Raw genomic sequence first — 17,290 nt, 5'->3', positions numbered from 1 at the left:
GTAGTAGCACGTGGTTGTTGAGTGAATACAAGTATATGGTGTAGTAAAAAGAAATCCATTATTTTTCCAATAGGTGGCATTATTCATCTGTATCTCGCGTTGTATAAATCCGATCGGTTCGGCTAGATGGCATTAGAAAGATGACATTTCGTACTAAAAAAGCTTTTCTGACAGTTTTGTGATTGGTTGATTCCGTTTTGTTTGAGCGCGCTTCAAAAAGAAAATAGCTATATTTTACAGTTTTGCTTCGATAAGGGCGAAAACGCAAGCCAGGCGATGTCAAAGATGCACCACGCCCGGGAATACCCATTATCGAAAAAATCGCTCAAACAATGGAAATAGCCGAGTCCATCCATTACGATTGTCCAGGACCTAAACATTGCACAAAAAACCGTTTGGAACCGTTTGAATAAGGCTGGATACGATAAGTAATAATTAAAGCATTCAATTTCATGCAAAACTAATGGATTTCTTTTTAATACACCTAAAATATTTTGTGTTTTTTCAAAAACCTCGTTCGGCGCCAAAATGTAGGCAATATTTTAATATAATTTGATTTATGGCACATTTTTTTGTGCTAATTTTTGAATATTATTTGAATGGTCTGTCAAATTGTAGTGTTCAAAAGTATTTGAAAACAGCGTTTAATCATTTTTCAACCAACCTTTCTTAGAAAATGTAGAACTCTAATGTCAAAATTGTTGACCAGCGTATTAAGTTTGCCACGAAGTTTGTAACACCTAGAAAGACGCGTCGATCATTTTGTATATACGCGAACTATTTTTGGCGGGAGCGACAATATCGGACCACTATAGCATATAGCTGCCATACAAACTGACCGATCGAAATTGAGTTCTTGTCTACAAAACTTTTTTAAATGAGAAGATATTTTCACAAAATTTGTCACGGATTATTGTTCGAAGCAAAGCTACAATATCCGAACAAATTGTTGCGATCGGATAACTAAAACATATAGCTGTCATACAAACTGATCGATCAAAATCAATATAGTGATCTTTTTATACCGAGTTGTAAGCATTCTGCCTAACTATATAATGCTTCGCACTTGTTGTTCGCCTTCGCTGTAAGCTCCTACATTTTATTGTTGTTTACTTTTTAATTTGATTATTACGCGACTTATTGATATTTGTGTGTAAATGCAAAAAAAAAACAAAATTTTTAATTTTCAATTTAACAATTTCCCATAAAACCACAGAAATTCTATTGACGCACCGACCATGCCGGTACAACAACAATAATGTGTGTGACCAAAGGTATTTACCCAATTGCTGCAACAATAGAATAATCAGCCAAAGAATTGTCATCCATCCATCCATTCACCCAATTCACCTGCGCAATTTTTCATTAACTTTTTACAACATTCATTTTTAATATTAGTTGCTGTTTTTGTTATTGTTGCTGTTGTTGTGGTTACGCTCGGTTTTTTTTATCGCACGGGCTCATAAATTTTTACAATGGCTAATTAAAGTGCGACGAGAGAGGCGAGATGAGAGCAGGGAACGTTCGACTACAGGCAAGCACACATACATTTGCATACATACATACAAATACATATACATATGCATATGCTCCTAAATGGCTTTATCAATGCGCTGGCATCGCTTTCGCGTTCTTTTCAAGTCGCTCTTCATCACGCCGCGCCACACTTCTACATAGTTTATGCGCGTGTGTGTGTGTGTGTGTGTGTGTTGCGCCACCACCCTCCCAGTTAGCGCAAAGTCGTTGTATTTTATTGTCATTTAACTGTTAATTGCAGAAAAAAGGTGTAAAAGGCGTAACAACATAAACAATAACAAATGTAGTTGCAACAAGAAAAACAACAACTAAATTAGTAAAGCTCAAACATCATGTAGTACACAGTACAAAAACAAAACAAACAGAGCAAAACCGACTTTGAGTGTGTTGTGTTGTACTAAAACAAAACCAAAAAAACTAACAACAACAACAGCAATAGCAGTAACAAAATGCCCTTAATGTTAACATTTTTTACTATCTGTTGTTTTTGTTGCCTTGTATTTTGTTTTTTTTTTCTGTTGACACTTTAACGGGCTTCAACATGTTGACGGTTGTTTTTCTTTAGTCACAATTCGGTTACGCCTGTGGGTCGTTGTTGTTTTTATGGAGCGCTCGTCTCGCTTACCCTTCGCATTTAAAAAAAAAGTTGCTTTATTTTTTTATGAAATATTCGTGTTATATGTTTTTTTTTCGGGAAGATATTACTAACGGGAAAAAAACGTTTAACTCAATTTCAGATAGAAAAAGTTTTGAGAAAATTGCGGAGGATTCTAGACGCCAAAATGTATACAGTGAATTTGATAAAACGGTAATTAAAGCAAATAATGTTGGGATAATAAAGGATAAGTGATGCGTTGTGGCTAGTAGTGTGTGTGCGGCGAATATTTTTCTAGAGGAATCAGTTTGGAGCAGGGGTTTCCTTAAAAAACTGCTTTGTTTCTTAATAGTTTGAGTGATTGAAGAGCGTTTTATTGTTTGTGTTTTGGAAACCTGTGCGAGAAAAATATATAAATTGGTTACACTTGTCGGATTTGGGGAAGATCAGTGTCTCTTTGGTTTTTTTAGAAACGGCTTAGAGCTGTAATATGCTCTGTGATATGCATGTTACATTAATATAATATATGTATAGTACGGTCTGTCGAGATGTAGTAATTTTATATATATTAACTAGTTTTTACGAAATTTTTTATTGATATCCATATAGCTTTTATATAATAAAAATATTTTTCAGAGAGGCAATAGTAAATCAAGTGTCATATTTATTGCTTAACAAGTAGCAAACTTTATCGAAACCAGAAAAATTGTTGAATTCGGTTGCAATGAAGCTATAACACCCTTCACATATGCATTTCTTATAATAAAATGTGTATAAAAATGTTTGATTTTGATCGATAAGTCTGTATGGCAGCTATATGATATAGTGATACAATCTGAACAATATTTTCGGATTTTTTGTCCAATAATTTAAGCCGAATTTCGCGAAGATAGTTTGTAAAATAAAAAAGTTTTCCCAACAAGAACTTGATTTTGATCGATCAGTTTATATGGCAGCTACATACTAGAGTGGTCTCATTTGTAATGAAGTAAGAGTTTCGAAGTCAATATTAATTATATCTTCGAATTTATTAATGAAATTGAGCTTGACACGCTAAGCTAGACCTAATGTATAAAGTAATATGGAAATTACAAACAATTTATAGGCAAATGCCACGGAGTCTGCGATAGACAGCGGAACAACTGGCTCCAATTGTCAACATTGCAATATTTTGTAAGATCAGAACCTGCAGAATTGTTTTTAAAAAAGGAAAGTCAATTGACATTATAACCTTAACTACTAAACCACTGCAGTCAATGCATTCTGAACAAAACTTCTGATTCTCAATCAAAACAATAAAACATTTAAATATAAAAAGTGTCTTCCATTTATTTGCACAAAATAAACGCAAAGATAAATATTTTAACCCGCTTTTAAAATATAACCATTTTAAAAAGCATTACGTATCACATATTATGTATATACATAAACAATCCGATGCTTTCAGAGTCCAATAAATTCAAGTTTTATCAGTAGAACAAAGCAAAACTAGTTTCTATTCAAAATGATTTACTGTTTGATAAGATTTGGGAAGCCAGACTAGTTGGCTATAAAAGGTTATCATATACATAGCCTGAAATTAAAGCAAAAAGCTACTCTTGCTGAATATTAACAGCTTTTATACTTGTTCTAAATAGTTGGTTGAGCTTTTTCTTCTATGTTGGTTTGATTTTTGACATTATTCGACAAAATGGAGGGTTCTACAACTTTCGACTTTTTGTACAAAAAAAAAAAAAAATTTAATATTGGCGGACACAATTTTAAAGTAAATTTTCTAAAAAAAATTTTCGCTCTCCACTAATGTACATATGTATATGTAAAGGGTTTTTTTTTTATTATTACTTGTTTATTTTTATAATGTATCTTTCAAATTTTAATTATTTTTTTTTTTTAATTTGATCTTGGTTTTTAATTATTAATCATTATTTTTTTCAATTGCTTCCAATTATTAATCTTTTAATTTTTTACTAATATTATTATTTTATTTTTATTATTATTATACTTTTAATTTTTAAGTATTTATAATTTTTAAGTTTTTATAATTTTATGATGCCGTAACATTTATAAATTTTTTTAGCTTTTATATTTTTATTTATTATAACTTTTTTTTGTAATGACAAGTACATTTCGTTTAGTTATTTGTCGTTTCTTTTTACTTTTTTTTTATAGAAAATTTACAAATAATATTTCCATTGCCAAAAGAACTTACAGCGCACAATTGCCCACACAATTTCCTTGAACCCCTCCACACACACACATATTTGTACGCGCTTTCATGTTATCCAGCAGCAAAATTTATTTATACCAGAAAATCAGATTTTTGTGCCAAACCAAACCAAAACAATTTACATTTTCACTCTCTGTTTCACGCTCTCCCGCTATCTACTCATCAGTTCATTTTAGTTTTTTCAAATCTGAAAAATCTCTGTGTTGCACTATAAAAATGTTGCGCGGCTAAAAATAAATTAGTTTGTGCAACAGAAATCACACAAAATCTTTGACAATTAACGAAATAAATTTTACAAAAATAAATTCAGGTATAGCATATAAATTTAAAAAATCTGAGAAATAGCAATTAATTATTAGAAAATATTTAAATAATTTTTAAAATTGTTTTTAAAATTGTTTTTTTGTTTGAATAAAACCACTTTTATTTTTTTTTTTACAATTCTGAAATTAAAAAAAAATATTTAAAAATTTTGAGGAATACCAATTTATTATAAGAAAATTTATAAAATATTTAAAACCACGTCTCCAATTTTTTTTGCTAGTTTGATTAAAATTATATAATATGAATTTAACAGAAAGACTGAGCAAAGACAGCAATTAATTATTAGAAAATAGGGTACAATCTAAAACTAAGTATTTTTTTTTTTTTTTTAATTATAAAATATGAATTTAAAAACTGTTAGAAGTATCAATGAAATTTTAGAAAATTATAAAATAATTATAACAATTTTTAATTTTTTTTTCAAGTTTGAGTAAAATGAGAAATTATGGACTTATTAATTCTGAGCAATTACAATACTTATTAGAAAACTCCGAAAATATTTTAATAATTATTTATAAACTTTTTTCTAAATTTGAATAAAATGTAAAATATGGATTTAAAAATCTGAGAAATAGCAATTAATTAGAAAATTAGGAAATATTTATTATATATAAGTTTTAAAAATCTGAGAATTATTTATATTTTAATTATAAAATTTTTTTTTTTAAATATTTGAAAACATTTATTCAAATTTTTTTTCAAAGTTTGAATAAAATTATGAAATATAAATTTATAAACCTGATATATTTGTATGTTTTTAAAACAATTTTTTTTTTTAACCTGAATAAAATTATAAAATATGAATTTAAAAAAATTGGGAAATTCCAATTAATTGTTAGAAAATTTAGAAAATATTTAACATTTTTTCAAACAAAAAACTTTTAGCGGTGATTTTTTTATATACACATAGGAGAAAACCCAACAAATAAAAATAATTAAAAGTGAATATACATAGCATATAGAAAAAATTCTCAAAAAAATCCAAAATTTAAAATAAAAACTAAATAAACAAAAGTAAGCAATTCTATAAAAAGCGCGCTCGAAAAGGCCTCAAAATTGCAGGAAGAAATAAATAGACGATGTCTCCATACATGTAATACATACATATGTATGTATATATATATTATATATGGGCTAAGCGTTGGCAAAAGTGCGCTCTCAGCGCGTTTGGCTTTGTGAAAATACATTTGCTGCTCACTTAGTATTTGTGTTTTGAAGAAAAGCAAAGTCTTTTTGTTGTTGCTTCTTGTTGCGCGCACATTTCTTCGTCGCTGGTTTTGCGCGTCCACGTCTACTCTACTTGCACCTCTTTCACAAATCGCCCACTGTCGCCCCTGCGCGCGTCTCTACCATTGTGCGCGAGAGTTTGATATTATCGTTTTATTTCTATTTTTTATTTTTATTTATTTCTTTTTATTTATTTGAGAAAAGCAAAAATACGCTCGTTTCGTTTGATCTTGTTTTGCTTTTTGTGCTAAAAAGATCACTTTGTATTTGGGTGTTCAGTTGAGTTTTTCACATACGCGGAACGCCATCGCGCATCGACCGTCCGCGCATTATTATTTCCCCCCACTATCCGTCAATTTTTCTAAGCCAATTTGGTTGTTAAAACGCTTACGCTAACACACGAGCATTTGAATTGAACGCGATCGTCTCTGGTAAAAAAAAACCACAACAACAATTTACAATAATTATCTGAAATGTAAGCCGCGCTTGAAAGAAGTATATAAATTATACTCATATGCATATATCTATGTATATGCCAATATATAAACGATCGTGTGTTTATGCAACCGTAGTTGATTTGTGATAAGCCCAAAAGTGTTGAAGGTTTCTTATCGATCGCCTTCACAGCAGAGTCGTATCTTTATCAGCTGTCTTGTTGTTGCTGCTAACGTTTGTGTTGTTGTGATTATTTAGTAACACCGGTCAACGTAAATAGTGGTTAGCTGGGCGCGCAGCTATCGCGCAATAGCCATAATGTCGACGGGGTAGAAAAATGCGCGAATTCGGCCAAAAGTGTTAATGCGCGTTGAATTATGTTCGTTTAACGTTTATTACCAGTCGACTTAGTCGTGAGACGCGAGTGGACGCATAACGGTTATCAAGTGTGTGCTTTCAATTGTTTTTGGAAAGATTATACGTACACAAATATATAATTAAATAATTACTTCGACAAATGTGTTAATTAAATTTTTTTTTTTAAATGCAGCAAAATTCATTTTTCGACGTTTGATGAAAAGAAAACGCCAATTGCTGTCGTAAATCTATAATTCTAAATTTGTTTTAATTTTTTTCTGAGAAAATTAAGTGCAAGAAATCTATTGAACGTCTATAAATAAACCAAAAATCCAGTGTATGTATTAGTGTGCGTGTGTGTGTGTAAAAATTCGGCATAAAGTGTGTGCAAAAATATGAATTACAACAGAGGCAAAATATATTTAACGAAATAGCGCATATTATTTTTGCGAAATCTGTAAACGAATTAAGTGAATGGTGCAGTTTGTCATTTTCCATTTCGACTTTTTTGTTTTCATTGTTTTTTATTTATTTTATTTATGGCTAACGCATTTGCAGTTCTCTTTTTTGATTATATATTACAGTTCACGTACAGGGTGTGTCTTTATGGAATTTCGATTAGCATAATTCACAAAAAAAAAAATTAAAGTAATAATTACCAATTTGTCATCCTAAGTCATCGAAATTACTGTAAAAATCCAAACTATATTAATATGAATTTCAAAATATGGAGAATGGATTTCCACAGATTTTCGAGGAGTTTATCTCTAAAAATTTACATTGTAACCTTTACATGAAGCACGTGGTTTTCATGCAACTTTTGTTGTCATCTGATCCATCCATTAAATCCATTAAAAACTGAGCTAAGAGATTAGAACTCGAAACTTGAGTTTACTGCGCTTGCTCTTGTCTACACTATGTTTGTTCCCCTATCGTCCTAAGAAAAATTCTATAATATAATAATAAATTGAATTTTAACTTTCAATACATTTTTTTCATACCAAAACTACTTGTGTTAAGGGGTTATAAGCACTTGTGATTTACAAAATATCTAATTTTTTTGCTTATATATCGACAGTGCATACATTTAAAAATATTCTCCGAAAATTTGAACTTGATCCGGCAAATCGTTTCGTAGCGTATTCGTAAGAATTTTTTAATTTGGTGCAATCGGCTCGCAAAACTTTAAATACATACGTTCTTCAGACATTTACATAATAAATATTTTTGGTTGGCTTTAAAATAATTTTAAGCGGAAAAATCTTCCTCACCGCCAGACAGCTTTTTTCGCAGGTCCTCCTGGAGATCGGCTACGGCATCAAATTAATCCAAATTTTTTTAAAAATGAATAGCCGATTATCAAAGTATATCAAATTCTTCAAATGCACGTTTTTTATTTATTTGTTAAATAAAATAATTTTTGATAAAAAAAAATTCACAAAAAAAATAATGTTTCCTGATTTGCAAGTGGATATATAACCCCTTAATTTTCTATATCTACGATAACTTTATATTAATGTAATCTATTAGTGGTTAAAAATAAGTTAAAAGAACATTTTTCAAATATTGTCATAGCATACTTTTTCAGTATGATATACAGAATATAAATATCTTCAGGTATACCCTTGAATTCGTTTATAAAATTAATTGATAGTGAAGCTACAATGTGCTTGGAGAAACACTTTAACAATGACAAAGTCATACAACCTAGTACGAAGGAAAGAGAGGCCAAAAGGCCTTCACCTAATATCTGATAATATCTAAGATAGTGAGGACGATATTAATATCAATCGTTGACAAAATAGTCAATTGTTTTTGATTTTTTTTTTAAATTGATTTAAAAGGTGTTAGTTGATTTTTTATATTTATTTTCTCATTAAAGAAAATTTCTATATTATTTTTATTTTTTACGTGTTTAAAACACTCAATTGGTCTAGAATAGTGTTACATGATCTTATCATAGATTGATGTTGAAATGTTATCGATACAATTTTCAATTGAAATATCTATGTATTACCAGCAGTAGAGAATTTGAGTATCTTCTTGTAATATTGGTATGTTATTAAATATTTTGTGATCTTTTTCTAATATTTCCTTTAATGCTGGAGCTAATAGCCTTTAAGCGAATTTTTATCAGCGCAAATTTATTAATAGCTCATTATTAATCAGCGATTTTTTGTCAGTAATGATAGCGGTACAGTATTGCAACTCAGTTTATTGTTTCTCACAAATATTCGATAACGAATGGTTTTAAAAAATTATTAGCTTTTGATTTATGATAATTAATATTTATAATCATAGCATCTTGAATAATCCAACGATAAAAATATAAAAAGCGTCTAGAGCATTCTCCCATCCACTACCAACACCATTATTTTCTTGACCATTTTCAAAGTGTGTTTTTTCAAACTGTAAACAGAAGCAAGGAGTATGGAGTATCAGACTTTTGATTGCAACAAGCTGAATTTAATTTACTTTTGCTATATATGTATTTTTTTCAATTTATTTTTACAATTTTTCCGCAAGTTTTTCCGTTTTGTTTATGGCACGTTCCAACACACGCAACAAGCAACACCTATCGATCGCTATACATACACTTATATTTGCACATATACTTTAAAAAGAAAAAATATATATATGAATGTCCGTTTGCTAACGTATAGCAATAAATTGTTGAAAGCGTAAAAAATCTTTGGCCAGCGAAATAATAGCAAAATAGCCAACTGTATTGACTCAATCCAAATGCAACACTAATTACCTCCGATTCCGAAAAGCAAAGTCTCTTGAGCAACGCTACTAGTTTTGCTTGACCAACAGCCAAGCGCGCAGAATGTATTGAAGGTGTTGCTTATTACAAATAAATACAAAAAGTATTTATCTACTTGAAATAATTTTCAATATTTTTGAGTGCCTTATCATTGATATATGTGGTAATACCCCTGTCAATAATGCCCAGTATCAGCTAATAAGCTTTTGATATTGATAATTATTTATTAAGTCGGCAAAGTCGCAGTAATCTAAGGAGAAATATAGAAAAATAGCTATAGCCTGTGTGTTTATTTTTGTTTGCTTTTTTGTCTTTTGATTACTTAGTTTTTATTTTATTTTTTCAATTGTTATCTGGTCACCCGATGGGATAATTAAAATATTGTAACGTGATAAATAAAAAGTAAAAAAAAAAACAAAGTGATAAAAGTCTAAGGTCTACAATAATTTATGACCTCAATTATTGTCTTAATATAGCCTCTTATTTATGAGCCGAAAAATCATTTGAAAGCCAGAAAAATATTCATTTTCAAATAGTGTATTCAATACAATTAAACAACTACCAGAAAATTAAATTAAAATTACTTGAAAATACGTAGAAAAAAAATTTACGTGAAAATCATTTCCTCAATTTCACAGCTTTAAAGCCACTGCATCGCCGCTTGACACCTCCACCACATCCGCCTTTAAACCGACCAAATCGCTGGACGCAGGTCTCAATTACAACACATTCGCCCATTTGAATGCACCAACGGCCGCCTCTAGCATCTCACCGGGCAGCAGTTACACACTCACGCGTTGCACCACCCAACCGCTGCATAGTCAGCATTACTTTAAGGCAGCGGAAACGTCTTTATCTTCCGATACGCCACCACTACCACCGTTACGCGCCACAATTGGACGTCACAGTTCGTTAAGTGATAGTTACAGCAACACTAATAACAACAATCACAATAACAGCATAAGTGAACAATTAACCCTATCGACGGGTAGTGATAGTGAGCGTATCTTTGAAATGTCTGGCATTGAGGAGAATTTAGCGCCAACCGAAAGTGCTAATAAAGCTGAGGGTGGTGCCGGTGGTGTTGGTCTGACACGCAAGAATAGTGTACGTGCTCGTGCTAATATGTTCCAGCAGTTGCAGGAAAAGACTAGAAGCGCAGAGGCAACGTCGGCGTTAGCTGGCACGGAGCTCGGTCGTGAGGAGAGAACTTCACCGCGACGAGGTAAGTGAAAACGAAGAATAGTATTTTTACTAGCGTATAGATTAGAAGTATAAGTACATACCTTTAAGCTTATCAAAAATATTTTGAACCCAAAAGAGGCATATATCTTTTTTTGTACTAATTAGTAAGATTATTAAGGGTACCTAAATATAAATCGGGAAATAATTTTCTTAGACTTCTAATTTCACATGAAATAAGAGTCGTTTCGGCAGTACTACGGTCTCCACTCTTTCCATATATCTACACAGATCTTGAGTAAAATGGTAAAGGTAATAATTTATTTTGTTAAAGATTACAGAAAACTCCTCGACAATTATAGATTCTGATCTTCTAATCAAGGTACTTACCGGTCTAAACGCGGTTAGACAAGTTAACCTTGGCCAGTTCTGGTCTTCTATGTTAACCAAGGTACTTTTTGATCGAAATGGTATAAGACCTCCGAAAAACAAGTCTTGGATAGTGAAAATTGCTATTAATTTTTATAAAGAATAAACTCGAAGTTGTAAATATTAACCTCAATTGGCGATTGCTTCGAGAAACCAAGTAGCCTTTGGTCAATTGGATATTGTAGGAAGAGTACCGAACGTATGTGCTGCCTATTTTTCGCAAAAGTGTGATATGTATATTAACCGTTTTAGATTCGCAATACATCTTTTATCGTAAAGAGAGCAGAGCCATCATAATCTAGTTGAATTAAATTCAAGAGAGCTTACAGACATCTTTAAGTTGATATAACTACTTGCTATTCAATCACTATTTGATTATGCCAAGCTTTGTGATTTATACCAGTTATTCGTTCGATTCGCTTTTCTCCAAGACTTGCTAAATTAAAAACAGCGAACAAGTTGAAAAGCAAGCCCAAAACAAATTCTTAAAAAATCCGTCCGCAATTTTGGAACCTGTTGCCATCTTTATATACAATACATATATATATTTTACAAACATATACATACGTAGGTATATATTATATATTTTCCATAGGTGCAGCTTCTACTTTTCTTCCCAACATTAAAACTAAACAATTTTCGCTTTGTTTCTTTACAAACGAATTGTAATTTGGTAATAATAAAATATAAAGTACACCTAACTGCTTATTTACGATCCGCAATTATGTGCTGAAAATAACTTCTGACGTAATTCAGTTCAACTCTCTGTGGTGCCCTATATTACAAGTATATATTCATATATTTGTTTGTAGAAAGGTTTGTGACTATTTCTTCATTTCCAAAGAAATACAAATATTGTTCTAAAAACCGGCGAAACTTGACGCCACTGTAACAGGTTCTATATATATTGTCTAATTACCGCGCGCGGGACGTAAATGAGGCTTGAAAAGAAATGCAAGTGAATATAATGAGAAATAACGAAATAATTGTGAAAATTATGACAACCGCAAACCGAGATGCCACTAAGAAAACTCACAAGTTTTCTTTCATTAAAAATGTGGTTAGGTTTACTCAAGTGTCTAGTTGTGTCTTTAGTTAGTGGAAATGTGTTTTAGATCTAACTGTCTCAATTGACTGACTTCAATTTTCAGCAGGTCACTGTATTGAATATTTAAAGTGATATAAAGAGGTAAACAGGTTAACAGAAGCCAGAAAGATAATCAAGCGAAAGTAATAATGATGATAGCCAGTAAAAATTTCTTCGAACTTCTTACCGTTCGACGTTGTAAAATTAATTTAAAAAGATTTTTATTAAAATATTTTACTATTTCATTATTTAAATGCTATTCTCTTTGCATCTCTTCGCAGGATCGTCCCAGCTTTCGCCCACGTCCTCCATGCTCCCGACGACAGCATCTGTAATGAGCAGTAGCATTTCTAGTATTAGCGGCATCCATACGAACAGTCACGAAGAACCGAAAACACCGCAAAATCCAAGCAAAACATACGAGGAAATTGGTGAGTGTTTTTCAAAAATATAACTATTAGAAATATTTCGGAAGATATATAGATATCGTATATATCAAAATTTGCACGATTCAATATCAGAATTCTAATGTTACAAACATTACCATGTCATTACATATTGCACTACAATTACCTGCTACATTACCATTTCTCATAGCATTACCATTACCCGAGTAATACCATTACTCATAGCATTACCATTACCGATTTCATTACCATTACCCATTACTATTACATATTACAATACATTACCATTACCATTACCTTTTACCATTACCATTACCCATTACAATATCATTACCATAGCATTGCATTACAATATCATTACCATAGCATTACCATAGCATTACATTACAATTACCAATTGCATCGTTCCTTACTATCATCAACGTTTTGACGCTTTGTTTGCCGATTCTGTTGTTCGTTTTATTTCATTACTGGATTCGCCGCATAAATTTGAAACTAAACGATGTCAATAATTTGCATTTTGAATGAGTTTTACATAATTTTACTTTCATTATCTACGTCGCACGTAAATTTATATTTTCTTGATTGCAAATTATGCAGCAAAACATTAACTGTGAATGCAAAGCTAAATTACTTTTTTTTTAATTATTTCTGTTTTTAGTGAAATCCTTTTTTTTTCAATAACCCGGCACGTTGTTGTTGTTGCGCATGTTGTGCATAATATATGTTTGTTGTTGTTGTGTTTATTCTACTACTTATTTACCGTTACTCTAACTACGACAACTAAAACAGTACTCTTATTACCACTACTACCACCACTACAATTACAATTATGATTATTATTTATACTTTGAGCAATACATTGCTTGATTTTCGCGCACAGTCACAGGCGGCAAAAAGTATTATCGTTTACTTTTTTAATTTTATTTTTCCTTCTCATTTCTGGGTTTGTTATTATTAACTCATAAATTAACCACATAGCCACGGCAGCGTCGGCAGATGAAAAACGCTCGCGCATATCAATGATTACACAAACGTTAAGCAGATACAACATACCGTATACAATGGTATGTAAGCATACATATAAAATGGCGAGCAAAATTGTAGCAGTGTGGGCACACACGAAAAATTAACTTTTTAAAAGGTTCGCTCATAAATATTGGCTCTCTAACTATATTACTTGCGGCTCTTTTTTTCTTAAAATTTTTTATGAAAATTATGGACAACAGTATTATTCCTATTCTGCTGTGAAATTCTAGTAAGGTTTATCGGCAATCGTTAGCTTTAATTTAATGAGTTGTTGTCGGTAGCGTACCCCATTAATGGTTTCATCCGGTTTTAGAAGCTCCATAATAGGCACGCTCTTCCTATTCCAATAAATACAAAGCATTACCTTGACGTCATGGATGTTCGGTTTAGCCGTTGATTTGGCTTTAATGATTTTTTGCGTTTAGAATTGTCGTAATAGATCCACTTTTTCATGATCAGTCACAAACGTTCCAGTAGCATTTCTGGCTTGCAAAAACTAATTTTTGGAATATTACAGCAATGGCATAATAATCAAGATACGCAATATCTTTGCAAATCGCACGAATGTATTAAGTTCGGTAAGATTGGCCTTACGAAGCCTAGGGTTCATTATGATATCACGGTAACAAAAATCAGCTAACAGTAAGCAGTAATGCTTTGCCAAAAGTAGCCGTAACAATGACCTCTCACATCTAAAAGTGCAGTTTTGCCATCTCCAGAACCTGCCACGATTTTGACTCTCGATCGTAGCTTTAAATTTATTTGTGCCGGAAGCAGAAGCATTCATACTAGAGGAATTTGTGTCGAGCTCGTCTCTTCTGGTCTCGTTAACTTTGCAATAAACTGGTACATTGGCACATATCCGATAGTTACGATCAATAATATGATAGCATTATCATTTCTGAGAATGAGAGAGTGAGAGAGATCTTCGTATGTACTACGTAGAGCATTATTCTTTCACTTCCCACTTTCGAAGTCCAGTCATAAAACAAGTTGGTTGAATTAGTTTCACCTAACCCTAAGGTCTAAGTTGCGGTTTCCACAAATTAATATTACTTTTTGATAACTTGAAATTTGGACCGAATAAACTAAGTCTGAACAGGTTGTAAAATTTTTGTGTTTTTTTATTTAGCTATGTGCGACTGTTTGTCTGTAAATACGTGAACATGTTCTTTACTCTAGAAGAAGCTGCTCAGTTGCTCGAACCGTCGATATCAGACCACTATACGATATTGCTGCAGTGCAAACTAATCGCTCAAGCTCAAGTCCTTGCATGGAAAACTTTTTATTTAACAAGTTATCTTTACGAATTTTGGCATAGATTATTGTCAAAGGCTACAATCTCCAAAAAAATTGATCAGATCTATACATATAGCTGCCATTCAAAATGAACGTTAAAAATAAAGTTCTTTTATGGAAACTTTCTTTATTTATGAAGCATATTACAGCCTCGGTGCAAAAGAAGTTACCTTTTTGTATTTATTTTTTTTGTGTAGTTTTCCTATGTAACACTGCTAAAATTTTGACGGCAACTGTACGTATGTATACTTGTATTGCTGTTTGTTTGTTTTGCCGCTTGCCCATAAAATGCAAGACCAAAAACAAAACCTGGAAAATTGGAAAACTACTATAAACAATTTTTGTGCAAATCTTTGCATTTACACTTTTCGTTTTATTGTTTTTCAATAATTATTTTTTGCTGCAATTTTTTTTTGTTTGCGCTTCCGTCTTACGTTAATCGCAATTTCTTATTATTCGCTCAAGCGAAGTTTCATAACAGCGGCGGTTGTGGTGTTAAATATGCTGAGTTATTGCTTAATATTTATTGCTGATACAAGCACTTATACATAGACATATTTATATATGTTAGTACCAAAGCGATTTGTGTAGTTTTCTTTGAAAAAATAAACGAGTCAATATTTTTACAATGTTCGTACATTAAAAAGATATTACACCTGCCATAAGCTTTTAAATTGTAACAATTTGAATTTTTACGACGCACGCGAGGCACCCACAATTTTAATTACTTTTTAGTAATATTTTTATTTTTCATACATATAAGTAGCGTTTAAAGGAGTTAAACTCCAATTTTCATACTCTATTTTGTGCGTGATAACTACAGATTTAAAGCTCATACGATTGACCGGTAGATTTTTCTGAAAAGCGCACAAAAATCACTGAACGGAAGTGCGACCAAGCGTAAACGATTTTGTTACTCAATACAAAATGAATCCTTGGCAAAAAATTGTACTGTTAATGAAGAATTTATCAAAGAAATAGTATTAAAATTACCAAAATTATCTGTCAATAAAGTATAAGTCACTGTGTCATACTCTCTTTTGAGAATTTTCTGAGTGTCAAACTCTCTTTTGAGAATTTTCTGAACCCGAACGCGATTAGATACACCTGCGCACATTTTTATTTCAAATAAAAATCCATTGCCAGAATATTTCATTCATATGACTCAAAACATGATAATTTACAGTTTGTTTCGGCGCCAATAACTCGTCGAATATTGGTTCGAAGTGGCCAGTCAGCGTTGATTTATTAACATAGATCATTTATTCACAAAATATACCCCGATTGAGCTTAAATTACATGACCTAGTTAGCTTCTTGGCGGTTCTAAATTCTTGTTGCCAAAAACTCGTAACAATAAAGTGATGATTTGACGACCAAATGAAATAATTTAGTACCTAGAAGAATGATATTGACATGAGCAATCCAAAAATCGCGAATCATTTTCCTGTAGTGCTCAACACTTTCGTTAACTTTGGCTCCATCTACAGTTCTAAAGAAGTGTGGACCAATAGCAACTTCTATATGCAAACGAGAGAGTAGCTTATTCTGGATGCGAGAGCATTTGGCGGCTCTATTCCAGTTCATTCGCATACTAAGAATGGTAACTTTGTTTATTTACGTGCCCTAAATGTGTACCTCATCAATGAAGATTTGAAGTTAAATATGTAAGTAACATTTTGCCGTTCAAAATACGAGTTTTTGAAAGAAATTTCATCGATTTCGCCAAAGTGTTTTGAAGATAAATGTCAAAAACATGTATTTAATTTGACAGATGATTTAACTGTCATCACCGTAGCAAATTCAAAACCTCAACTTTAATTTTGCATCTTGATTCATAAGATTTTCGGTATTGGGGGCTAGATTCGCTGGATTGCTGGTCTTCGCAAAAGATTCAAGTCTTTTTGGTACAAGTCTAACATAGCGTGCCAATGATACTCAAAATATTATCCAAAATGTGTTGACTTGCTCCATAAGAGTTTTTGAGATCCTCTGATGCTAACACGACGATTATTTATTATATACGAATACTACTTATCTCGTCGAAAAGGCCGTCTCGCCTTTATCGAATATAATCAGCTGTAAAAGAATTTCTTTCAAAACTACTTCAACTAAATATAACAAAAAAACACCTTTTTCAAAAACACCCTTTACTCAAATTCGCTTTTCATTTTGTTTCACTCAAAAAAGTTTGAAACAAATAAAATTTGAAATTTTTCTCGCTTTCTCGTCGTGTTTTTTGATGTGAAGTGTGTTTAATTTTTGTATTCCAAATTTTAAGTTTTAAATATTTAATTTTGCAAATTTCATTTGGCCCAAAAAATAAGGGTCGGCTTTAGAATAACGTCCCACGCTTTCGGGGATAAAACGGGTATGGGCGGATAGAGGAG

The 17,290-nt window shown here is 31.7% G+C and overlaps 1 protein-coding gene across 19 annotated transcripts in view; it reads left to right on the top strand.

The window, feature by feature from the left end:
• The window catches only part of Svil (Supervillin), a 368,637-nt gene that overhangs the window by 227,204 nt on the left and 124,143 nt on the right, over positions 1 to 17,290 (top strand). For 17 of the 19 annotated variants that reach the window (XM_070111687.1, XM_070111698.1, XM_070111686.1 and 14 more), the window contains 2 exons: positions 10,107 to 10,693; positions 12,448 to 12,597. The exons of 1 other annotated variant lie outside the window; for it this stretch is intronic. In XM_070111687.1, the coding sequence (XP_069967788.1) occupies positions 10,107 to 10,693; positions 12,448 to 12,597 (737 nt within the window). Of the gene's footprint in view, positions 1 to 2,137; positions 2,345 to 10,106; positions 10,694 to 12,447; positions 12,598 to 17,290 lie in introns of those variants that run through there. One more of the 19 variants, XM_070111699.1, reaches the window with a different exon arrangement.

The sequence above is a fragment of the Bactrocera oleae genome, chromosome 6, assembly GCF_042242935.1.
Source record: "Bactrocera oleae isolate idBacOlea1 chromosome 6, idBacOlea1, whole genome shotgun sequence".
In the NCBI taxonomy this organism is placed as follows: Eukaryota; Metazoa; Arthropoda; class Insecta; order Diptera; family Tephritidae; genus Bactrocera; species Bactrocera oleae.
This window is presented reverse-complemented; position numbering and strand designations above follow the sequence as displayed.